Raw genomic sequence first — 26,865 nt, 5'->3', positions numbered from 1 at the left:
GATTTTAAACTGGTTTAGTTAATCTGGTGCAAAGCCCCACGCAATACTCTTATTTCCGTCTGAGTAGTTCATTCTGATTTAACTTAAACATATAGGAAATAAACCTTCGCTAAACTGCAATAAGTGTCCATACGCTGCCTTGGTTTAACTAAATCAGTTTGAAAACACACCTTAAGTTAAATGGATGCAACTCTTGTGTAGAGAAAGCCTAAATAGTCAATCATTGCTTTTCAAATTCTTTATATTTAATTCATGTTCAACACTGGTGAATATCTACATAGTATATATTTCTAGCCACTTAATTCTGCATAAAAAAAATTGCCACACACGATGCATATAAAAACAATCACTGAACTCTAGATTTGAACGTCCTTTTCTTTTTTTTAAATCATACCTACAGGCCCCAGGCTTACATGCACCTTTATGTGCATCTCACACAAACGTAAGAGTGAATATGTACCTTAGCGAGAGGAAGGCAAAGAAGCCCACCTGACTGGGACGCGGGAGGAAACCAATCAGCTCGTGTCACCCCAGTGCTGAGCCGGGACTGATGAGGTACTAGTCTACCCAACTTTTCCACGCGACAGCCTACGAGCTGGAGCTGCTGTTCTCGGCACCTCCCTGCTGCTTGGCTCCATCCACTCAGGGGCTCAGCCTGAATCAGTGCAATGGGCATGGCTGGGATCCAGCAGCGCACCTGAACGATGGGACCTTGAGCCCGGGCGCGCCCTGCCCCAGCCACACGCCTCCGAGGTTTCAGCAGGCGAGAGCCAGAGGCAGCAGCGAGGCGCCCCGCTGCTGAGGGAGGGGACTGGCTGGGCGCGATCTCTTCCTGTTTCGCTGCCTTGGTGCTGAGGAGAGAGGGGCTGGGGCGGCTGCACTTGCCCTGGGTGCTGCTGCGGGCTTGTCCGGCGGCGCGCCTCGCCGCTCTCCAGTGGCTGGTTTTGTTGTCTGCGGCACAGGCACCTTGCACGTACGAGGAAATGAGCGCTAGGCAAGCCGAGGAGGAGCCGGCTGCTGCCGCCCATCCACCCCTGCCCAGGCTGCTTTCCGCCTTCTTCTATGGGACCTGCTCTTTCCTCATCGTCCTGGTGAACAAGACCGTGCTGACCACTTACCGGTGAGACGAGGGGCCAGGGCTCAGTTCCCTCGGTCCGGCTCCTCCCCAGCTTCACTTCCCGAGCTGCCCCCCCCCCCGGAAAACGCCACTCACGCACACGCGCAATTTGCCAGCTGCAAAAGCAATATTTATGCTGGGGCTGCCCTGAATCCTCCAAAGTGGGAGCGGGATCCAACCTCAATCCCAGTTGCTGCCACCCTCCCTTCCGCCCGCCCCCCACCCTCCACCCCAGGGCTTCCTTAGTTCTCCGTCCCGTCTGCAAATCCGTGGGTAGGAATAGCCAGGTTTTGGTGGGGCCGGAGGAGGGATTAAAGGTGTGTGCACCAAAACATATATATATAACGAGAGTTAGAGTTACACTTCCTTAGTTCAGGGTATGCTGGCTCACTGGATAACTTGCTGTGGTGCAGACACCATATACCTGTACTTTACATGTTCACTTTCATCCTGAAGGATCCCAAAGTGTACATAAGGACCATAAGTGAAATAATGGAGCCGTATCTCCAGTGAAGGACAGAGGCAACCAGCCAGTGAAGTGCACTACTGGGGAGGGGGAAAAACATACTTGTATATAGAGAAATATATTAAGATTTTACTTATATGCCAGACAACTCTACCTGTTTTAATGGGAGACACCAACATCCAGGGTCCCCATAGATTATGTAATCTAGTTGGCCACCTACATCATCTATGTCTAATGCTGGTTCTATACAGAGGATAAATCAGCAGTAAATTACACGTGCTATGTTAAGGAAAGTTTATGTTCTTTGATTTTCACCTGTAAGATAGTGTTGGTCAAGTGATACAATTCAAAGCTTGTCTTATCAAGGAATCTCTAGAGTTGCAAAGGAAACACTTTTTCCATTGCAAAGCAGGTTGGTTTACAATATCCGTACAGTCAAACGATGTTCACAGTAATGTTTTCATCACTGTAAACGATGTCTGTAATTTTGAGTACAATGATGTAGTTGTGATGCTGACCGAGCAGGTGCCAGCTCATGCCCAGGCCTCACTGAACACGTACAAATGCTTAGCTCGAAACCAGTCTTGTTTACCTGTGTGTTAGCATCATCAAAATAGATATTAGATATTAAGTTGATAAGATATTAGATGTTTTGTGTTTATACTTCATAAAATGCTTGTAGGATGCTGCATGTATTGATCTCACTTATAAGCTCTATAGCCCATGGTGTAAAGCTATATTGAGTGCTTGCACTGTAAACCTCTGTAATTGTGTATCTCAACAAACCGGAAAAGAAGCATTGATTAAGGTAAAGTGCTTGCCCTGCATACAAGAATGGTCCATTGAAAGCAATTGAAAGTATTCTGTAGCATCAGAGGGCAGAGACTTTGTTGATTGCATTCCTAACTGCCTCCCAAAAGAAGAGAACATCAGTTTTGGAGAGGAGGGGATAAAAATCCCTGACAAGGAGAATTTGAATCTCTTGTATGCTATCTGGACTCTGAGTGGCAAGGATTCCTAAACATAAGTAGAGCGATCCCCATGCCGCTTGGCATGGGTTAGCCCTGAAAAAAGACATTTTGCACTACCAATCACTCTCAGGCCTGGTTGGCACCAGGGTTGGTCTGCACACAAACTTTCATTGTGGTGTCATTGTACTTAAAGGGGCAATGCACATCTCTCTCTCTCTCCCACACACAGGGTATGTGTCTCTGTCTGTCATGCTGTCTTCCCTCCCTCCATTTGTGCCGCCTTGTAGAGTGTGAGGCTACATTAACAATAATGTGTTAACCCTTGAGGGCTCAGCCGAATGCTAGTTCATCATTTAGTAGTAAGGCATTCCCTGGAAAATATCCCACCCTCTTCCACCCTCTAACTTCATCACCTCAACCAAGCTTCACAATCATCATTGCTGTGTACAGTATTAAATTGTTTAAAACTTATACTGTGTGTGTGTGTGTGTGTGTATATATATATATATTTTTTTTTTTTTCCCCTGTGAAAAAATTTCCCCCCGAACCCCCCCCCCCCCCCCCCGCATTTACATTAATTCTTATGAGGAAATTGGATTCGCTTAACATTGTTTCGCTTAAAGTTGCATTTTTCAGGAACATAACTACGTTAAGTGAGGAGTTACTGTATACAAAGGAAAATAGTTGTAAAACTAAAAATAGACTTCTATTAAATTAATAATAAACAAAAGATATTATATCTTTTGGCTTGAAACAATAATCACATTCAGTCACAGTCCTCTTGGCCAGATGTTACTTCCGGGATTCCTCAGCCTTAGCTAAAGAATATTGCTGTCTTTACAGAGCCCAATCTCTCTCTTTTAACTTATTTATTCCAGTATTTATCAGAAGCTGGGGGAAAAAAGGTATACAATTTCTCCTGCATTTGCTAAAAGTTAGTGCTCTTTGAAACAGACAACTATGGTCTATTATGTGTCTCCCTGATCTTGATATAATACAAGCTTTCATTTGTTGTATAGATGAATACAGACTATGTACTAATATAGTGATGAACAGAATATGTAATACATCTATCAGTAAATATCCTATCTCTTCCATTCTCTATTTCCAGAATCTCATCTCTATTTCCCAGCGGTTTTATCTCTTCCGGACCTTCTTGGTTTATATTATGGTTTCAGTATAGTTATGACATTCTCTCTTTATATTATGGTTTCAGTATAGTTATGACATTCTTCCTGCTCTGTTCAGATTGTTTCTACTGCTAACACCACAGTCCTGGTCTGAGGTCACTCAGCTGAGAAGGGTACTTCCTAGTACTTGCTCAGTGGTGCTGTAACAGTTTTTTACAACCTCTATGATTCATAATCACATTGTCATGGAGTGCTGGACACTGGATGCCTGCAGTTAGAAAGCTTGCCAAGAAATCAGATGCTTGCTTTCTTAAGCTACATGCTGACTTGCACCAAAATAGGGTCTAATACATATGTTCTGCTATTGTGGTGAAAGTTTGTGTGCAGACCAACCCTGGTGCCAACCAGTCCTGAGAGATGCTAAGTGCCTCCTGGGAAGCAGTGACTATTAAATTCATGAAGAGTTGAGGTCACTCAGCACTTAACAAGTTTGCACCCACAGATTCCAGCCTGTGTTTCTATGGGATAAGAAGCATCTGTAGAAACTTGTTGCTAGACCCATCTCCTAACATCAAGATACCCATGGAGAATTAGTGCCTTAAAATTTTTGTTAATTAATTTATTATGGATTAAAAAAAGATCCTTGGGGGCTTTATGATTCTACAAATATCCTACTCAAACTGCATCCCTTCCATTGAAGTATCTTTGCTTTGGGCTGAAGCCAATCCACAGGGTGGAGAAATAGGCTTTTTTTTTTTTTAGCAGCCAATGTATGTTTCTGCAACATTTATACAGCCTGATGTATTGCATTTTGGGGGGTAGGGGGTGGGGGGAGGAAATTGCCTTTGACTAAAATAGTGCAAGATTACCTGGGACTTCAGTGACAGTTGCCGGTTGTTCAGCACTTTTGAAAATTTGGCCAGTCATGTAGGTATCTAACATGGATTTAGACACCCATTTTTGATAAGATTGGCCTAAAGGAATAGGAACCCTATTGCTTCCTCACACTTTTGTTGTTGTGGTATGTGTGTTTATAGTTCTCTTTTCTTTTCAGATTCCCATCTCCAATGGTTCTTGGAATTGGACAGGTATGTTCAACAATAAAACTTAATATACTGTAGTTAAGATTGATAATGAAATTAAGTGCTTTCATCTTACAGTGCAATAATACTGTTATGGAAGAAATCACTCTTCCTCACAGTTTATCTTTTTTTAACAACCTGGAGGAAATTAGGATCCAATTCATCCCTTATGTGGGAAAACCCATGTAGAGGACTGGAAATGCTACAAACTTTCTCTTGCAAAATTCAGTCAACAAGATGCTCAGACCTCAAAATCTGCTAGTTCCCCAGATCCATATGGATCCCAGGGGATCCACTGAAGACCTGGGATTTATGTGTGGTGGCACAGTCTCTGCATTCCCTCATAGTTTTCTCGAATTCCCTTGCAGTTTGCTAATAGGGATCCACATAATATTTGTTCTTTGACTACAGAGGCTAAGGGGACAATAAAGCTGAGCACAATGGTGTAGCAGGAGAAAGGGAGAAATCTTTGTTGAAACTGAAAAAGAGATATCTAAACATTTGTCTACACTGGGAATGAAAAGAGTTGATGACTCAAAGAAGGAATGGGTGGGAAGAATAGAGCCCGAGAGGGAAACAGTTATTTTATATGTAAGTTTAAAATAGCGTTTGGCTCTTACATTGTGTCTTGCTTTTCTTTTCTTTTTTTAGATGGCAACCACCATACTTATTCTGTATGTGTCAAAATTAAATAAGATTATTCACTTCCCTGATTTTGACAAAAGTATCCCTATGAAGGTATGAAAAGTCTGGATTTTGAAACTAAAAGGAAATTGTACCTTTGTCAATAGTCTTCTTACTGTGGTTTTTCAAAAATGTTTTCTTTGGACAGAAGGTACAATGGAAAAATTGCAAACATTCTGATTTTTCCAGATGTTCTACGAAATTTTGATTTTGTATCTTTATTTTATTAATTTGTTGTAAGTAGATAATTTAATTTCACTATAACAATCTTGCATTTTATAGGGACAGAATTAAATTGCAGTTTGATTATATAGTTTGTGTTTAGCATGAGGGAGGATGCATTTGAGACGGTAGTGTCTAACAATAAAATTATCTTCTCAGATCAGCCCCACAGTTTGACTCCAGTATTCTGCAGTGGGAAAACACTATTATTATTTATTATTTATCTGTAAACAGGACCCATTGAACTACCTGCACTACATACACATAGTAAGAGTGCTTATAGTCTGAAAAAACAAGACAAAGGTAGGGTGACCAGATGTTCCAATTTTATAGGGACAGTCCCGATTTTTGGGACTTTTTCTTATATAGGCTCCTATTACCCCCTACCCCAATCCCGATTTTTCACATTTGCTGTCTGGTCACCCTAGACAAGGGATAAGAGAAAGGATCTATTATCTCAGTTTGTCATACTGGGAACGGAGGCACAGAGTGAATAAGGCACTGATCCTGCAGTGAAATGCACATAGGCAGACTGTTGCACCACTGCAGAATGCCATGGAAGTCACTGGGACTTTGGATGGGTGCAGAGGTCTGCCCGTGTGCATCGTTTTGCAGGATCAGGGCCTAAATGCTTTGCCCAAGGTCACACAGGAAGTCTGGGTTCAATTCCCAGCTCTTCCATTGATCTCTTCAGTCCCAGTCTGGTACCTTAATTACAGAACCATCCTTCCTATAGGGCCTAAGAAGTTTTACCATGAACACATCTTACAACTAAAGAGCCTGATCCCATGAGCCTTATTTACGTGGAATTCCCATTGAAATCAATGGGACTTCTGTGTATAGAAGTCTTGCAGGAACAGCTATGACCAGGGGGGACACCTGTCTCAGTGGGTAGGTTGGTACTAAGGGGCAGTAGCGCAAATCTCAGAAATGTATTGGATCCTTGAGACCATCTTGTTCCCAGGGCCGGCTCCAGGCACCAGCCCACCAAGCTGGTGCTTGGGGCGGCACCTGGAGGGGGGCGGCGCGGCGCTCCGGCCCCCGGGGAGAGCGGGGCCACGGCCGGGCTCGCCGTCCTCCCCCCGGGGCTCCGGCTGCCCTCCCCCCCCCCCCCCGGGGGGGGGGGGGGGGGCGCGCGGCCGGAGGCTTTTTTGCCTTGGGCGGCAAAAAAGCCAGAGCCGGCCCTGCTTGTTCCCCATCCATACTGCTCCCCACATACATTCTTTCCATGCTGTACCCTTGGTGCCAGGCATTCCTTTTATATTTTTCAATATTAATGCTTTGGAGGTTTTCTGGGACTATATCTTGAGCAATCGGTGTTGCAACATTTCAGCAGTTATTTACCAGCCGTAATACCGGATTTTCCTAGTCTCAGCACATCAGTTGCATTTATATTTGTTGATTCTTTTACTTTGTAAAGTGTGTTTAGGCTGTAATTAACTGTAGCACAGTTAAACTCCCTTTCACTTTCTCTTATGTCACTGTGGCTTCTCATTCCCAGCATAGAGTATTCCAGCATTGCTCTTATCCATCATGCTGTAGGAGAGCCAGAGGCCAGAAAATGAAACAAAAAGGCCTCCTGCTAGATGCCAAGCACTCTCCGCCCCTCTAGAGTTGAGGGTGCTCAGCAGTTGGAGTGATTGGACCCACATTTGAGATGGAGAATCTTTAAATTGCAGATAAATTTAATCTGAACTTTGAATTTGAGACCTGAGCCTGCAAACTGCTGATTTCAGTGGGAGAAGCTCTCAGTATTTGGCTTTTGTTTGGCTAATTTTTCACTGCCCTCTGGGATTGTGCAAGGTGAGCTGCAGTTGTCTGTGGTTTTTCACCATTACAATAAGTGAAAATATATTCTCTTTTCCATTGCACTAAGTTCCATTTTCACCCCATATCTAAAGTTCTCTTTCTGGATAACATGCTGCAGCAGGGGGTTGTTATTACTAAATGTTTGCAGGGTCATGAGAGATTTATAGGCTATAAATAAACTGTCGCTCTTTTCTGCCTCCGTCTCCTTTGTTCTTCCCTTCCACTTGAGAGCAAATATGGCATAATTTAAAAAATAAATAAAATGTTGATGTCTATATGCTTTTGTCACATAGAGCTTTAAAAGCACAGAATTCAGTGTCTCTTGGGGAACACACACAGCAACATCAGGCATGGTTGAGGCATGTTTTCCCCCCCCCCCCCATGCCGGTCCAGTTCTGCTAGCTCATGCAGAGCCAGGCCAGAGCTATGGCTCCTCTCCATCCCCTCTGGTTACCTCTGTTGGCTTTAGACTCCCATGGTCTTTCTGTGTCAGGGATACATAGCTCCTTGCATGGTCTTTTCGGGCTAGATGCAATCTGTTGTTATTTGTTTGTATTGTGGTAGGGCCCAAAGGCTTCTGTCAGAGTCATAGGGTTGTCAACTTTCTAATCACACAAAACCGAACACTCCTGCCCCGAGGCCCCGCCTGTGCCCCGCCCCTTCTCTAAGGCCCTGCCTCTGCTCACTCCATCCCCCCCCCCTCCATTGCTTGCTCTCCCCCCACACCCGACCCTCACTCACTTTCACCGGGCTGGGGCAGGGGGTTGGGCTGGGGATGGGGTTGGGTTTGAGGACTCTGGCTGGGGGTGTAGGCTCTGGGGGTGGGGCCAGGCATAAGAGTTTTGGGGTGCAGGAGGGGGCTCAGGGCTGGGGCAGGGTGCAGGCTCCAGGAGGAAGTTTGGGTGCGGGAGGGGACTCCGAGCTGGGACGGGGGTTGGGGTGCAGGAGCGATTTGGTGTGCAGAGTCCTGGCAGTGCTTACCGTGGCTCTCAGGAAGCGGCCGCCAGGTCCCTGCCATGCAGCCCCTAGGCACATGAGCGGCCAGGGAGGCTCACGCTCACAGGTGCTGCCCCCGCAGCTCCCATTGGTTGTGGTTCCTGGCCAATGGGCACTGCGGAGCTGACACTAGGGGAGGGGGCAGCGCCCGGAGTCTCCCTGGCTGCCCATACGCTTAGGGTCACAAGGACCTGGCGACCACTTCTGGGAGCCGCGTGGAGCTAGGGCTGAAAACTGGATGCCTGGCAACCCTACAGTGTCAGGACCACATTGTTATAGGTGCTGCCCTAAAGGGCCTACAATCTAACCTAGCCCTAAACATTTAATTTTTCTTTTCAGCAGTGTGTATAGTTTATATTATTGTTCACTAAGACTCCTCAATAGCTGTACTTAAAATAATCTTTTTCTATACATAGTAGTATATGCTCCTCTGTGTACTCTATTGTGTCCTTACAGAAGATCAGTCGTGCTTTCATTCCACCTGCTCAATTGCTTTCTGTTTTAAATCTAAATAAAACCAGTAGGTCTAGGCTAATAATCAAGTATTAATTTTGCATTAGTGAAACCAGTCAAGTGCTGAGTATTTCTTTTTTAACATATATTGGGCCATATCCTCAGCTAATGTAATTCAGTGTTGCTCTATTGGAGTCAATGGAGCTATGCCAATGAACACCAGTCAAGGATCTGGGTTTGATAAAGTCAATGGATGTGAGGTTCTTTTTCCCCCCCTAAGAAAAAGAATCTCTTTTAGGAATGAAGGAATTTTACACTATTAAAATAACTCAAAGTTCCTCAATAGTAAAGCATAGGTCTAATCTGAATTGTGCTCTGACTTTATTGCAGCTGTTTCCTCTGCCTCTGCTTTATGTTGGAAATCACATAAGTGGATTAACAAGCACCAGCAAACTAAGGTACAGTAAGCACAGGTCGTAGCTACACCATTTGGTTTTTATAATTTTATTCTTGTAGGTACAAAGTATAAGGTTAAAGGTTAAGATTTTCAAAGTAGTGCCGGGGACTTAGCTGCACATTAATTTTAATGGATGATGTATGACTAAATCCCCTGCACTGCTTTTCAAATCTCAACCAAAGCAGCTGATCAGTTTACAATCTCTGTGCTGCCTTTAGGAGAGATTAGCATGGTCTGTACCAACAGAGAGTGTGAACGCAGTTTCACTGCATAGATGAATGTGTTTGTTAAACGTTTCCCTCTCTTCATGTGAATGGCCAGCATTCCATGGGTAGCCCAACAAGTGGGGTGAAACCTGTAAGAAAAATGCCTTTACGTGCATATGAATAGTTTTGAGATCTATGGTGAAAAGCCCTATATAAGAGCTAGGTATTTATTTATTTATTATTTTCCTTTGTATACAAAAGTCTTGCGTGAGTTACGTAGAATGGTACAGGGGAGGGATGGAATTCACAGGTAGTAGGAAGGGCAGGCTGTGGACAGGACATACAGAAGGCATACATACTTACATTTTCTACTCCATGGTGGTTGCCTTCACACCAGGGGTGCAGGTATAAGGATTATTGGCAGGACTGAGATGACCTAGGATCTGCTATATGAATTGAGTGACCGAGCTCCCTGTGGAAGGGGATCATAGGCAGCGTGGTTGTAGTAGCACCTGAGGCTGTAGTAGTGCCCAGGGAACAATTTCCAATAATATTATACAGTCCCAAACTGTAGTCTATGGAGCTGGGGCTGATGGTCCTTGTTTCCAGCTGAGAGAAACAGAGTACACGTGAGAGGGAGATGAAATGAAGAACAAAAGCAGGGGTTAAATTTTCTCCAATAGAACTAACCGCTTAATGCATAGAAGACCACTAAAAACCACAAATACTTTCCTTAATTAACTTTTCCTTGTGTAAGCAGTAGGTTTGTTTACCCCTTGAATAGTATTCAGTTGTCACTGGGAGGGGAAGTGGTCTGTGTGACCATAAATGGGCAGGGCAAGTGTTCTGTGAGAGAACCTCTGGTAAAATGTGGACTACACTTTGAAAAAAACATGAAAACCCCCATCATAAACCTTTCTGTGTTTTACAGTGTTTTAATTGTAAATTAAATTAGATTAAAATTAGGAATTAAAAAGAGTTTGGATGTGTGTTTCATACATTTGAGAGGCTTTGGTGGTGTGTATATATATTGCTTTTTTCTTTTTAAGATAACAAATTAATTTTCTATAATTTAAAGAGACTGAGGACCTGATTCTGAAACCCTTTATCCATGGTGTGTAGCATGTAATCACCAATAGTCCAATTAAAGTGACATGGCAATTTTCCAATGTGACTGATCCTTTTATAACTGTTGTATGGCCTGCAACAATATGGTATTTAATAATTAATTTGCTCATGTGAATTTGGAATTGCTTTCAGCTCAACAAAATCTAACAGTGAGTATTGTAGTTTGGTTCACAAATTATTTTGAAATACAAAGGTATTGGTCTATTATAATTTCAAATGCAAGACACCCATCTCCCACTGCAAAAATATACTTTTAGATTTATTCATCACAATTTTGCGCCATGATTTCATATAATAACATAAGGAATACTGCAGTGTTTTAATAGTTAATATGTAATTCACCATATGGAATTTTCCACATCTAGTTTTTGAAAGAATATGTCCTGAAGACAAGATATAGATGTATAAATCCAAGATTTCAGTGAGTTGTAAGCCTGAAACTAGGATTTGTATAATTTTTTAACATGATCACTAGTCATTACCTTGTAAAAGGGATTAATTGGTCCAGATGGCCGAGGTATCTAATTTCCAAAACATCAGCTGCAAAGGCATTATCAATAAACACACAAGACCCTATAATGCATCGTTCTGTGTATCCTAACAATCTGTTATTCAAATGCAACAATTTTTTTTAATAGACAGGGTTACTACCGACTTACATGATTCTAGTATGTTCCATCTTTTTGGTTTTGTTTCATTTTTTAAACACAAAACCTGTTTGATGTTAAGCACAATCCCTTGAATTATATTTCTTTTATTCATTTATAGAGCCACATTCACTGGTCATATTTAAACTTTATAATAAAGGCCCTCATTATTTATTATAACCAAGATTTCTACAGAAAACATCAATTCAGAGGGGCTGCATTAGGTAGAATTTGAAAATAATGATTTCTATTCCTTTTCCTCTTTTCGAGCTCTGAGGAGCTTTGTAACAGGTAGCCGAGTTTTGTTTGTTTTGAAAAATTGGCAGGACTCTTTATTTGCAGTGATTATGTTATCTAATCTGACTCTGGTGTCAGACTGACATTTTTATGTGTGGTAACAGGCTGAGAATTCGTTTTGCTAACTTCTTAAGGCTAGTCTATTTAGTTCATCTTCTGCTTAGTGAATTTAGGTAAGAATTAAGCGAATAAAAATGCTTTGCATTTGACACAGTGCTTGGATCATTTTTTTTTTTCTTTTTTCCTTTTTTTGGACAGTTTGCCGATGTTTACAGTGCTCAGGAAGTTTACCATTCCACTTACATTACTGCTGGAAATCATCATACTTGGGTGATTTTTGTTTGTTTGTTTGTTTCATTTGCAAAATACCTTTTATTTTATGTCATTACCAAGTGGAGGATTTGTGGTATTCAGTCAGGATGTTGCATGGCTGATTTTCACTGATTAGAGAAACTCAGAGAAAAGTATAGAAACTAGTTAGAATTTATTTGTGAAAATAAAAAAAATATACATTTTTGTGGATCTAGGACAAAATCCGCTCACCTTAATTCATATGAGTGAGTCCAGTGACTTCACTTCGCCTGAGTAACATAAGCAGGGTTTGGTCCAAATTGTTGTTTGTTAGGCTAAGGTCTGCTCTTTTTAGACACGAATCCTGCAGACTGCTTCAAACAGGCAGAGCCTTGTGCCCACATGGAGCCCTGTGGAAGTCAGTGGAGCTATGCAGGAGGCTGCTCATGCAGAACAGCTTGGTGGGTTGGGCCTTAAAATGTACTTGCTCAATAAGGCAAAGTGGGCATCTACCAATCTGTGTAAACAGCATTCTTTGGCCAAATTAATTAAAAATAAATCAGTTGTTTGGTATAAAAGAAATTAGAGTTGTAATAACCAGCCCCAGAATCAATAAACCAAATCATACTGTCAGTTACACAAATGCCACCCCATTGAAGACTGCGGTTGCATTAGTGTACCTGAGGCAGACTTTGTCCCACTGTCACCAGCATTGAAACATATTTTTCTTGGCTTTACTTTGGAAATTATCTAGCAGCAGAGGACCTTTGACAATTTGTGACCCTGTTTATCGAGCTATGTTTACAGAACCCAAAGTATTAGAGCATTAGCATTTTGTTACAATAACAATATCTCAAAAAAGACTATATTTAAATTATGACAAGATTAGCAGAGTAAAACATTAATAAGAATCTTGTCAAACTGCAGATTTTATTACTTACTGGTTTTATATTTTCACAGGGTCAAATCCTGAAGGCCTTACAGGCAGAACTCTCCTTGATGTCAGAAAGAACTTTGCCTGCTTAGGGCTACCAAGATTTGTCCTTCTGTTAGTTATTTTCCAAATACTAATTGTTTTTGAAGCCTTTTAAATGGACTGGAAGCCAGTTAGTTTCTCTTCTAATATTCTAAATATGAACTTGTCTAATTTTTGTTACAGGAAACGATATTCACTGGGTATTATAGTCAGCGTATTTACCATCATTCTTGGGGCTTTCATAGCCGCTGGGTAAGGCTTTCATTTTTTCTCATTAAGTAATGTTTGAAGTTTATTTTTTTCTTTGTTATTAAGGGGCAAATCTGCCCCTAGATGAGTGCAAATCCTATTAAAGAAATAAATTAGAGAAGAGATCTACTAAAGTGGGGGGGGGGCGGATCACAATCATATAAGGGCAAAATCTAGTTCTTACTGAACAATGTTTCTGTTATCTAAATTTTTACTAGGTTTTGCATATACATGCTAATTTAAATAACACAACAAGCCAAGAATACACAAGAGCAACTGTTTTTCCTTGATAAAATTCTAAATATATCATAATCAAACATAAGAACTCCCCCTCCCCCCACCAATGCTTGAGAGAAGGTGGGTGGTCTGTTGGTTGTCATGTAATTAGAGTAGGCAGTGTTCATAGTTCATATAATTTTGGAGAAGTTTAAATTTGAGATGGATCACTGTGGGAGGGGCACGGGCGGCGGGGGCTGTATTCTACTGTCTCCTCTGCCTTTCCTGTTAGAAAATTATTTTATTCGGATGGAATTCCATAAGAAATGTAGCATATTTTGGTTAGCTACATACAAAGTATAAAGCAGTTAGGTATAGTTCAGTGAATAATTTCCATCTGGCATGAATTTAATGTCTCCACCATCATTTAAACAAATTGCCCTATTTGAGAATAGTAACCAAACAAAACTGAAGAGACACTTATTTTCCATCGGATTCTACTTATAAAAATTGGTTAGATTCTAAATCGTAGTTACTGCTTGTGTGAAAAAGTTCAGTAAGTATTGGACAAGTTGTCAGGACTGAGCTAGATGGAAAAACAGGGCAAAAGTAGAATGGAACAGTACTGACAGTCCTTTATTGCATGAATTTCTGTGAAGAGCTGACTTGTTTGTAATATTGATGTTTGTGGAAATGTAAAATAGTTCAGCGTACAAAAAAGACTTAAGGCAAAACCCTGAATTTGCTGGGGTTTTCAAGGTTTATATTCTTGTGTGTGTGTGTGTGTGTGTGTGTGTGTGTGTGTGTATATATATATATATATATATAGTAACTCTTCACTTAAAGTCATCCAGGTTAAGTTGTTTCGTTGTTTCGTTGCTGATCAATTAGGGAACATGTTCGTTTAAAGTTGTGCAATGCTTCCTTCTAACGTCATTGGCAGCGGGGAGCCCCGGGCCCTTTAAATCCCCGCCGGAGTTCCGGCAGCTTAACGTCGTTTCACTTAAAGTCGCATTTTTTCAAGAACATAACTACAGCGTTAAGCAAGGAGTTACTATATATATATATATATATAATTTTTTTTTTTTCCAGATCAGATCTCTCTTTTAATTTGGAAGGCTACACCTTTGTGTTACTAAATGATATCTTCACAGCAGCAAATGGAGTATACACTAAACAGAAAATGGATCCAAAGGTAATTTTGTGGTGATCAGGTTGCACTTAGTCATTTTGTGCATGTGATAAAGGAAAGTCATCTACTGTTATGTGACTTCTTGCGTACGAGTGGGGTAACACCAAATTTAACAAAGAGCGTCAATTTCATTTGCCTTCATGTTCCAGTTAATATACATACTCTAATATCGATTGGCTTAGGGAGAAGCTGTTAGGAATTTCTCAGCCCACGCATGGGTGAGTAACGTGTTTGATTTTCACCCAGTTTAGTCTTTGAGGCAGAGTGTAACATAATCTTGTTTTACTAAAGAAGGAAAAAATAAATTTCACTTTCCCAAAAAGTAATTCTATCCAGAAACTAGAGTAAAAGCAAAATGTGTTTACGATATCATGCATATCTGGAGGAGAACAACTTTTTGGCCACAAATGATCTTTATCAAAGCAAAAGATTATATAAAATGAGCTGGGAGTGATGTTAATCTCAATCCAATTCTTAGTAGCCAAGTGTTTTATATCACTAAATGTGCCAACTGTTGTGGTGATGCTGGTATAACAGGTGGCTTTGGAGAGCCCCGGAACTGAACGTGCATGGAAAATGAACCATCTTGCCCCAGTGGGTGGTTCCACAAGAACATAGCATGTAAGTAAGGACTTTGTGGAAGGTTGCCTCTTTCCATGCTGTATCCACCTGGGTGGTATTGTGATCCCATTAAGCATTTAATATCAATCATTTTACACTTTTTTTTCCAAACTAACAAAATCTTTGAATTTTACCATTGACTTCACTGGGGCCAGGATTTCATCCCTACAATGGGTATATGTCCTTTAGTAATCAAAGAGGTCAAACTGAACCTATTCTGTACATTGTACTCCATCTATTTCTGCAGAATTTAAGCTTTCATTTTAAAGCAAAAATTAAAACCCAGATATTTGGCTACAGTCAGGGACCACACAGTGTAGCTAAAAGGTGACCTTTGCACTCCCCTGATTCTTGGCTTCCCCTGTACCAGGCAAATCCCCCAACAAAATATTCAGCGGCCTCAGGATTGCTCTAGGTTACATCAGTTGCCAGTGACTCAAAGCGCTCCATATTACCACCCTGGGATCATCCCTTTTCTCCTAGTCACACCCACTACACCGGGGCTGGGGAGGTGATGTAGGAGCCACTGTGTCAGCCCTACACTACTGAAGATTTACCCTATGCTAGATGTGGTGAGTTCTCTCATGGACAGCTATGTCAGGCTAAATCCTTCAGCTGTGTGACACAAAGCAGTTAAAGATTTAGACCTAACTGAGTTTCTAACTGTATGGTTATGGATATATATGTTTGAATGTGAACCAGTGCAGTGTTGCTTTACTGAGTCTGCAGACAGGCTAACTGAAATGGTAGTTCAGCTCAGTGTTTAGTTTTGAAACCCAATGGTAACAAATTTGTCATTTAAATTGTACTGCATGAAGTTTTTCACATTCATAAATAAATTGCCTGAAGGGATGTTGGTTGTTACAGGGATGTTGGTTGTTATCAAATGGTCCAGGTTTACAAAAGGTGTGTTTCATTTTTCACAGGAGCTGGGAAAATATGGAGTCCTTTTCTATAATGCTTATTTTATGGTGATACCCACAATGATTATTAGCTTCATCACTGGAGACATTCAGCAGGTGAGCAGCACCATTAGACATCTCACACTGGTACACTTCCCTAATTATTTTAGTTATTTTGCAGTATCTAGAGTTCCTTGGAACAAAATGCTCTAGCGCCATTCTCCAAACTTAGGGCCACATTCTGCCCTGAACTACATCCCCGTGCGATCCTGTTAATTTCATTCGGATTGTACATGGTGTTAGTCCAGCTATGTTCTGGCCATGAATTTTTTAGCCAGCTAGGAAGATTTTTTTTTTTCAATGTAGTGAAGTTCAATGACACAAAATGATGAGTAATCACATTGTAAATTCACTTTCCCACTTTTTCTCCATGATAAAGAACAAATAAAGCTACACTAATTAGCACAATAGTCTTTCCTTTTGACCTTTTCCCATTACAGTTAGAACTTTGAGGTTACTGCTCTCAGTATCTCTCATTTTGACTCTCTACTTCATGGGTTTTTACAAGGCACCTTTCCCTCTGTATTTGGAGGCCAACATTTGGATTCCATATAGCGTGGGCTTTTTCTTCACCAGAAAGATCCTGCAAACCCTTACTATAATTAGTGGTCCTTAGCCATAATACTAGTCCTCTGTCAGTCAGTGTGCAAAACTTACTAATGACTAATGAATAGCAGCTGGAATTACTTACAAAATAAGGCCCAAGCTGTGTCATGTGATTTATGAGCTTTCAGTTTTGCCAAATGCTCTAAAATGAGGTTGAGAGTAGCCAAAGCAAGCAACTTCCATGCCATCTATTCTTCTATCAAAGAGAGAACATTCAGAATTAGCTAGACCCAATCCCCACTTGCGACCTACATATCACTTAGTTATAAGCTCATGATAGCTCAGTGGCCCTTCATAGATAATTATAGCACATCAGTGGAGGCAGTGTTGCACAGTGGATAGAGCACTGGAGACCCACTTTCTATTCCTGGCTCTGCCACTGGCCTGCTGGATGACCTGGGGTAAGTCACATTGTCACTGCTCTGTGCCTCAGTTTCCCCATCTGTAAAATGGGGTTAATGATACTGACCTCCTTTGTAAAGTGCTTTGCGATCTACTGCTGGAAAGTGCCATATAAGAGTTTATGTATTATTATTATTTATTTATTATTATTCATTATATTGTTCTTTGCTGCATGTTATTGGGCACCTCGTTCTTTGTGACATTCATATTGGTGTGTTCTTAAAATTCTGCAGTTACCTGGAACATTGTCACCCACTACAAATATATTATGGCTTAGTTCAGTCCTTTGTGCAAAACATCATCTTGTGGCTTCAGTCCAGTGAACCCGTGTCCCCATCACAAAAAACACAGCTGCCCCCCTAGTTGGCAGTCTCAGTGGAGGCTAAGCTTATGTGGTTATTGGGATTGAACTGCTCTCTCACACTTAGATGTGATCCCTGTAAGGCAGGGTTGAGGCATTTTGATGGGAATGCATGAGGAAGTCTGCTCTGCTGCAGTCTGCGCTATGCTTGTTCTGCGAATAAATCAAGGATTTCATTGTGCTGGGCTGTTGCTCTGGCACCTTTCACAAGCAATTTCATGCACAGTTTATTTTTAAAAAGACCCCGTCCCACAAATGTATCATGGCTATTGACAACACATATTTGTACCTATTAGAATTAAGTTCCATTACTATGAATAGGAGACACCTGTATAGCTGACCCAGCATGATGAATATTTACTTCAAATAATGGAAAATGCCATGGTAATGTAGAAACATTGATGAATAATCTGTAGATTACGGGAGATACCTGTTTTTACCTGGTTGTCATGTAACAGAAATTTTTGTTGCTTTGGTGCTACATTACAAGGTTTTCTGCTGTAATTCAGCATGGGCACTGTGCAGTCTGTGCCCTGTAATGAGAAGAGACAACCACATGCCAACCAAAATATTTGTGTTCAATCTGTGTGGAATGGAAACTGTTCCCACTCCTGCTGATTCATACAGATCTGGTAGAGTAAAGCATCCCATAGGCTGACTGTGAGGAATGGGTAATCTAGGAGTGTCTTGTTATTAATTTGTCCTTAACACAGCTGGCTGATTGATTGTTAGTGGAGTATGAACTAACAAAACAGAAATGAAGTGTCTTCAGTAACTGTAACAATCATGATTCCAGTTTATCATCAAAGTTAATGCAAATGAATCTTATTGACACATTTAGTAGTGACTGATATGTGAATTTTTTGTTTAGTTGTGTTTCTTCCCAAGGAACAACCTTCAGAGTGATATATGAGCCTTTTGTTTGACTAGATACATGAAATTTTTCAGATACGGAGTAGTCCTGCCCTTGCACACTGGGAACAAATCTTGTTAACATAAGCGAGTGTTTTGATCTCCCCCATACACAATTGCATATTTTTAGGGAGCAGAGTAAGGGCTTCTTTTCACCTCAAAGGCAAAAACATGTGCACTTCCAAGAAAATATTGCCCAACACACATATGTGAAAGTGGTAGAAAAATGAGTGTTCAGTATTGCTAGCCCTCCCTTTCATACGGCTATGCATAATGGGTGTTGATAGGACAGAAGATCAAACAAACTATTGTTAATCCCCAAAGCAGCTACAGCTAAGAATCCAAACAAGTCACTTGGGGGGTCTGATTTTCAAAAATGTAGAGAGGTCAAATTGCAGTCCTTCTTTGCGTGCACATTTACCATCTGTGCCCAGTAACTGGAGAACTGCATGTAAACAAGGCTAGCAGGTGCCTGCCTGCTTGTATGTGCGTAAATTCCTGCTTTCCATGCAACTTGCAGTAAGTGTGCTTGTAAAAGAAGATGTGGATCTTAACTCCACTTATGAAAACCAAGCCCTGGTTTACATCTATAAAAGATAGCATAAAAGAGGGTGGGTTATTTTAATAGTTGAGGACGTTTCCAAAGGTAAAGGTTTTTCCCTCTCTAAATTATACCTTACTGTTTGATACTGTTGCCGACCCCCAACAAGACAATCTGCATGCTGAATACTGCAAACACTTTCTCATATGAGTGGTCCCATTGAATTGTCAGTAGTCCTTACCTGGGTTGAATAGAATGGGTCTAATTAAGTGAATAAGGATGATTTGCACGATTGGGGCTATAGTCCCTTCTATCCAAGGATCTCCTAGTGCTTTACAAATTTTAGTCACAAAACTCCCCTGTAAGATTAAGAATTATCATCTCCAGCTGTACAGGCAGAAATTGAGGTCCAGGCAGGTTAAGTGACTTGCCCTGGGTCACATCAGAAGCCTGTGGCAGAGAGGGGACTAGATCCCAGAGCTGCTTATATCTAATCTCATGCTTGAAAACCTTCTAAAAGACACATTCATTTGTAAAATCTCACTGAAAAGAAGGATTAGGGTCTGATCCTGTATCCAGTAATATCTGTAGCAATGCTCCCTTTGCTTTCAGTAGGTGCAGAATTAGGCCCTAAAAGCTGTGAATATGCAATACATTGATATAGAATAGGTGTCTTTTCTGGAGAAGGTTTAATTCTTTATCCTTTAACTAGTTTTAGTGTAAATTCTAGTTTGCTGCATATTAATGATATGCACTATTAGGCAACAGCATCAACAAATGAGAGTTCAAACCAAGATTCTGTATAAAGAATTATTCATTTGTTGCATGGTGTTTGCAACATGCAGTCTAATGTGACTGCTCTGTAAAGATTGCTATACCAGACAAAATTAAAGAATATGTTACAAATCAATTGTACTGTTAGCCTGCTAAATGTATAAATCTGTCTCCCAGGTGAACATAAACCTTCCATAATTCTAGCATGAATTGTAATCAGTTGTTTTTCTTATTTTGGATATTTTCATTTTAACAATGTTTCCATGAATGTATATACTGTATTTAATTATACAGTATTTAATTGCATATTTCTTTCTTTTTAATAGGTCACAGATTTCAAGCACTGGACAAATTTTTTATTTCTCTTTCAGTTTCTTCTCTCCTGCTTCTTGGGGTAAGAAGGCAGTGATATATGAAGAGGTTTTGGCAGCAATTTTATTTCATCTCTCAGAAATGTAGTTAGGTAGAAAACAGTAAATACTCAAGATAGTTCTCTGGGAATTTCTAGGAGAATGTATTTCATTGAAATGTAAGATGGTAAAGCTCAGGAGATTTCTAAGAACGTGGACTATGATCAGAACACTTGCTGGCACTTTTTTTTTTAACTGTGGTGGTCAGAAACATGACTCTAAAATGTCATCTCCAAATTATATGAGCTTATTGCACTGAGTTTAATAGATTGCATATTATTTAGGGTAGGGACCATGTTTATTTATTCTTTAAAGCACCTAGCACAATTCAAGTGCTATACAAATGATGAATATGAATAAAACATGAGCCTTTGCTACAGTTAGCAGAGCAAATAAAAATATAGGAAAGTGAGCTGGATTCTATTCTGTCTCACTGCATCTCCAAGCAGTGTCAAGTAAGTACACATAACGAAATTGGTACTACTGGTGGTGATTTAAGAGGCAGAGAAGATGCAGCCTGATGTGCATCTCGGGTGGGGCTTGCACAGCTGACATTTATAAAAATCATTTTTAGACTTGTAATCTGAACAAATTTGGTATGGGAGTCATTAAAAGAAACTAAACCCTAATCCTACCTAAGACCTACTTCTGTTAGTCTTAAAGGTGCCACAGGACCCTCTGTTGCTTTTTACAGATTCAGACTAACACGGCTACCCCTCTGATACTAATCCTACCATGTCTTTTTTAGAGCTGTTTTTTCAGAATGCTCAATGTACTTTAAAGGAACCGATAAGTTTGAGGACTTCAGTCGGGCTTTGATCATGAAAGGTCCTGAGCACTTCAAAGTGCTACTGAGCATCCTTGACTCCCATTGATGTTAATAAGAGCTAAGGATGCTTAGCACCTCTGAGAAACTGTCCGTGCCTTGAAGGATCAGGACCTAGGTCAGTTTAGGGGTAGTCCAAAACCTATGGACAGAGATAGAAACACAATCTCTATAAAAGAAGCTATAGCACAATTTAACACTAGAAGTGCTAATGTAAATCTTACTATCCTGGGTCACCCTGAAGTGGGGCCATTCAGTATTGTACTTAATGTAACCCAGTGTCAGTCATATGTTTTTTACTTTAAAAGTCATAAACCTTTTACTTTTGATTTAACTGGAATACCATTGTATAATGTTGAATTGTTTAATTGTGGAATGAATTTACTAAGATTTGTTTCTTCACCTTAGGTTTCTCTTAATGTATTCTACAGTCTTGTGCAGCCATTACAATTCTGCACTTACGACATCAGTGGTTGGTGCAATCAAGGTAAGTGGTAGCAGGAAAAAAGAGTGAGAACACTGAAATAGTGAAGAATATTCAGAACACGGTGAAGAGTATTCAGTCACCAAGTGTCTTGCTGATGTTGTGAGTGTATGTATGAGCTGGAAACACAACAAATGGCTAATCCATGTCTTGGAGGCAGTGCTACATTTGCCAGTACAGGAGATCCACATTAGGAGAATGAGTATAATTTCTCCCAGGACTAAGTGAAGCTCAGATGTATGGTAGAAATGAACATGACTCAGGCCTTCCCTGCTTGATAAAGCTGCACCGGTGTAATTAAAGGTGTGATTTTAAACTGATTTAATTAATCTGATGCAAGCTCCTGTGTGAACACATTTATTTCAGTTTGAGTGACTTATTTTGGTTTATCTTAAACCGATTCGTAATTGACTTAAGATAATACAAACAAAGCATGGTTTAACTAAACCAATTAAATAAATTAAATTAAATAACAAAAGTGCAACTCCCTCATGTAGATAAGGCCTGAGTGTCCATGTGAGAAGGTCACTGACTGCACAATTGACTCCTCTTGCCAGCCAATTCATGGAGGAGAACACAAGAGTTGTCAAATGAAAGAAGAGTACTGATTTAAAAAAAAAAAAAAAAAAGCCTGGTAAAATGGTTCTCAGTCTGAACGAAGGAGAGAAGATCCTAAGCATCTCCTCTAGAATTGCCTTGGTCGGACTGGATGCAAAAGCTTAGAGAAGCCCCGATTGGATGGCTCCAACATGTTTAAATTTGTCAAAGGAGCATTGAAGTCGCTGTCTTCTGAATGTTTTCTTTTCTAATTCCTGCAAGCATTAAAGTGGAAACCTTATCTCTCAGATCTGATCCATGCATTGTTGTTTTAAATTTTGTACATTTGCCCTGAGACATCTGGATAGGGCACATTACAAATCGAAAAATAACTAAAGAAATGCGGATCATTACAGGCACAATAAAATCAATGCCACAGACATTGCTTTCTATACTGGTTCACATATACCCACCCCAAATTTGAAGTGACATAAGAATCCTTTAGGCGTTTCATCATAAACAAGGGAACAAAGGTCTTCCAATACATGAAGACCCAAATAACATACCAAAATTTGGTCAGTATAATAATGCCTGCATCTGTAATTTTCACTCCATGCATCTGAAGAAGTGGGTTTTTTACCCACGAAAGCTTATGCCCAAATAAATCTAAATAAATCTTTAAGGTGCCACCAGACTCCTTGTTGTTTTTGTGAATACAGACTAACATGGCTACCTCCTGATATCGAAATTCTGATTCAAATCTACTAAATCTTTTTGGCTTGCACTGCAAGAGCACCGAAGACTTGGATTTTCCCTGGAAAATCACTGGTGAGCAAGGCGGAAGGATGCCAAAGTCCTGAACAAACACTTAATCAAGGACCCAGTGGCTTTTCACTCCCCTAGGAAATATGGTCCACTTTGAATCGCATCCACACATCACAAGACAGATGCTCCTACCTTCCCCATAAATGGGGACTGAATTACAATCCTGTTTGTGACTGTAGGGAACACATAATTAATGTCCCAAATGATCTGATCCTGGTGATATCTCTGCCATCCATTCTACGTCACGTGAAGCAATTAATTGGATTGCCAGTTGAGACTTGGACAGCTAACATTTCTGTTGTTAAGCCACACGAAAGAAGACAACGACTAAATAAAAATAGCATAACTAATTTCTGAAAGGTTTTTTGAATGTTGAAAGGCACTTTGTGACTCTACTCCCGATAGAAATGAGGTCATTGACCGAACTAGATGCCAAAACTTGTGAAACAAAAGTGTTGGCAAACTGAGCACAGTACATAATACCTTTCCAGGAAAAAAATCATTTTTTGAAACTTAATTTTTTTTTTATTAAAAGATGTGTCCATATTGACCTACAGCCAAATGGTCTGACTGCCTTTTAATGCTGCAGAGCAAAACACTGAACCTTGTAGAAGAACAATACATCATTTTTTAATTTTTTTTTTATTATTTTCCAACACTTCCCCCCACCCCCTTTTTGGAGGACATGAGACCTATTTTCAGGAAATTGGAAGTGAAATGAATCTTAGACTATGTCTTCACTGTGAGAAAGAATGTGTTCTTAACTTAGGCTAGCTAATCCATGTTAGCTAACTCAACCCTAAAATGGCAGTGAAAACACGGCAATTTAACTTTTAACTCAGGTTAGCAGTGCGAGTTAGAGCCTAAAGGGGAGGCTGGCATTGAACTTGAGCTTCTAGCCCAAATTAAAGGCTGAGTTGCTGCTGCATCTTCACTGCTATTTTAACCTGAGTTAAGAATACACCCTTTTGCAGTGAAGAGGAACCCTCCTTACATCGCAAAAAGTAGCATCCATTTTTTTGGGGTGGGGAGGGCCCAATTTGTGCCAACAGTTGAATAGCCAGTGCAAATCTGAATGCCAGCACTTCTACACAATTGCAGATGTAAATCAAGACACAATAGACACAGATGCTGAGATTTTCACCTGAAAAAGAGAGGTTGGGCTCAGCTGAAAATGTACCCTGCAAAAAAGATACACAGAAAAGTATTAAAGAAATAGTCCTTGGAATTTCTGGTCCTTCAAAAACATTCTACCTGAATCAGCTTGTAGTGAATTGTTCATATTTGGGAAAATTGATGAATGTTTATTATATATTGCTTTTACATTAGCGGTAAACTTGCCACACTGTGAAACTGATTTTAGTAATAGTTTTTGAAAGTACAACAGCTAAAAATGTTCAAAAGCAAATTAACTTGATGACATTTAAGTTTTCAGAGGCTAAAATTGTTTAGTAAATGCATGGCTTTTGATTTCTTTTCAGAATATATCCATTGCTTATATTGGAATGTTGGTTGGTGGAGACTACATATTCTCTATATTAAACTTTATAGGGCTAAATATTTGGTAAGTGGAATCTGAATGGTCTTCATTTGGTAAAACTGAGAAACTATTCCTTAATAAGCACTAGTTTGTTTTTGTTTCAGTTGGCCAATTTGGCTGAGGTAATTTTGAAACCTGTGGCTGGGCAAGTGCTATATGTTGCCTCAAGATGTAAAATGAATTAGGATCAGTTCTAATTTTTATGTCTATTTATGTTTGTTTCTGTATATTTATTTTGTCATATTAAGATTGTAATTATGTAGATATACCTGCAGTTTTACTACTAGGAGCTGTAGCTCATTAGTTTTTATGAGCAGAGCTGGGTCTTGTCAGTTTGGGGATGAGACATCTAAGGAAACTCCAAGTATTGCAGGAAACGGGAATGTTGATTCAATGAGATGTGCTCATCCCTGTGACTTGTTACTGAATCTGTGTGCCAGGATGGTGTACTTTCAGTAGGTGTAATCATTTTTCATTTCCAGTTCATAAAATCTGTTGTGTTACCTGCATCCCACCCCATATGGGTGCTATAGAGTGGTTATTTATTGATTCCCCCTTCCCCCGTGTATTCAGGGCCAGATTCTCTGCTCATGTAAATCAGTGTAGCTCTAAGCTATATAAATTTACACCAGCTGAGAATCTGGCTCTCTGTCTGTAAAGCACTTTGAAATCTTTTGGAAGGAAAGTTGTTATATACATATATGATTTTTGTCAGCAAGTATTCTGACCCTGTGTCTGCTCTCTCTTCTTTAGCATGGCAGGAGGACTGAGATATTCATTTTTAACATTAAGATACCACAACAAGCCTAAGCAGCCTACAGATGTAGAAAACACGTCTTGATTCAAAGAGCTAGCAAAAATGAATAACGTGAAAGGCAGAGAAGATGCAAGCTCACTAAACAGCACTGCCATGAAGTTAATCAAGCACACGCAGCAGGAATGTATCTGAAATGAGAAAACTACCTCAGTTACCATTGCGCGCACACATCGAATAGGCTCAGAAGTGTTCTTACACACAGTGTTGCCACTTATTTTTGTTTTATTCTTTTACACCAAGACTGACTTATAATATGGGAACATCTATCCAAAGTAATTAGCTAGTTGTGACTGTCTTTATTCTTCTTGCCATTGACAATATTTGTACTCAGCCAAATCTTAAATTTCTTACTCAGTTTTCATCAATCCTTGTGAGGCAAAACTCCCACTAAGGACAATGGGGGTTTGATTCATTTCTGTCCTGTACCTTGCAGACTTTTTTACACCTACAAAGAGGGTGTACAATGCTACCAAATCAAAATGGTTTTACACCCACTTTGCACTAGTGTAAATGATTGCACAACTGGATCCTGGCTCACTACAAAAGCAGTTTTCCCTCTTTTGGTATTGACACCTCCTCATCAATTATTGGGAGTGGACCACATCCAATCTGACTGAATTGGCCTTGTCAACACTGGTTCTCCACTTATAAGGCAACTCCCTTCTCTTCATGTGCCAATATATTTATGCCTGTATCTGTAATTTTCACTCTATGCATCTGAAGAAGTGGGTTTTTTTTTACCCACGAAAGCTTATGCCCAAATAAATCTGTTAGTCTTTAAGGTGCCGCCAGACTCCTCATTGTTTTTGTGGATACAGACTAACACTAACACCTTCTGATACTTGGATCCTGGGTGTTTGTTCTGGATAAGGAGTGATTGAAAACCGAATAAGGAACTCAGGGTACAGCCCAGTATGTTTTGAATAAGGAGTCCTCTCTTATCCTACCAAATCTCTGCTTAATTCTTCCAAAGAAGCTATCATCCTCTGTGGTATCACAGTCTGTTGCCCCAATCATGATTGTTTTTTCATCAATGGATTTTTCTGACTTTCTGCTGGATCAAATGAAAGGAAGAGATGGGCAGCGAGAGAAATATTTATTGTTTAAAGAGCAATACCTTGGCTGATTAGCCAGTACTGCATGGAAAAATACAAGAGAGACCAGAAAGGTAAATTCATTTCTGTTCAGGTATGCATACCTAGATATCAAAGGTTCCCCTCTGCACATTGTTTGTCAGTGCTTAGCTTGGAACACTGGACAGCAAATACTACTACTGTGTACTGACTGGAGCAGAAAAAAATGAGTGGCACACTGAAGACTGACTTTATGCAATAATGTTTCATTGATGCAGAATTGTTGATGTCCCACAGTGTGCCATGTACGTAATGATAGCTGAAACCACCTAGAATTCATCTGGTTTTGTTCTGTACTCTAAACTCAGACTGTGTTCCCAAAGATTCACTGAGGAGGGGAAGGATAGTCCAGTAGTTGAAGTACAAAACTTGAAATTGGGTGATCTGGGTTCTGTTCTTACTTCTGCCATAGATGTTGGACAATAACATAATTGCTGTCTGCCTCAGTTTTCTTATCTGAAAAGGCAGAAAATATATATTTACCTACATCACTGGGTGTGTAGTTAAGTTAAATTAATCAATCTT

The 26,865-nt window shown here is 40.2% G+C and overlaps 1 protein-coding gene across 1 annotated transcript; it reads left to right on the top strand.

Annotated features, from left to right (window-relative positions):
• The first annotated feature begins 826 nt into the window (after positions 1 to 826).
• Positions 827 to 25,735, top strand: SLC35D2 (solute carrier family 35 member D2). The gene is made up of 12 exons (XM_024208967.3): positions 827 to 1,120; positions 4,739 to 4,772; positions 5,418 to 5,504; positions 9,321 to 9,388; positions 11,924 to 11,995; positions 13,116 to 13,184; positions 14,490 to 14,592; positions 16,137 to 16,229; positions 20,095 to 20,162; positions 21,413 to 21,491; positions 24,332 to 24,414; positions 25,144 to 25,735. The coding sequence occupies exons 1-12, from the start codon at positions 984 to 986 to the stop codon at positions 25,229 to 25,231; spliced, it is 981 nt and encodes a 326-aa protein (XP_024064735.1). The 5' UTR covers positions 827 to 983; the 3' UTR covers positions 25,232 to 25,735.
• Positions 25,736 to 26,865: the final 1,130 nt, after the last annotated feature.

This window comes from Terrapene carolina, unplaced genomic scaffold (genome assembly GCF_002925995.2).
Source record: "Terrapene carolina triunguis isolate 2854851 unplaced genomic scaffold, T_m_triunguis-2.0 Scaffold113, whole genome shotgun sequence".
In the NCBI taxonomy this organism is placed as follows: domain Eukaryota; kingdom Metazoa; phylum Chordata; order Testudines; family Emydidae; genus Terrapene; species Terrapene triunguis.
The sequence above is the reverse complement of the archived record's forward strand: the minus strand, read 5'-3'. Positions and strand labels throughout refer to the sequence as shown.

Bases quoted from the DNA above. Each gene is read 5' to 3' on its own strand.
- SLC35D2 (XM_024208967.3), top strand. From the start codon at position 984: ATGAGCGCTAGGCAAGCCGAGGAGGAGCCGGCTGCTGCCGCCCATCCA. The intron at 11,996-13,115 runs GTGATTTTTGTT...TTTTTGTTACAG, and splicing joins CTGGAAATCATCATACTTGG to GAAACGATATTCACTGGGTA. The intron at 21,492-24,331 runs GTAAGTGGTAGC...ATTTCTTTTCAG, and splicing joins CAGTGGTTGGTGCAATCAAG to AATATATCCATTGCTTATAT.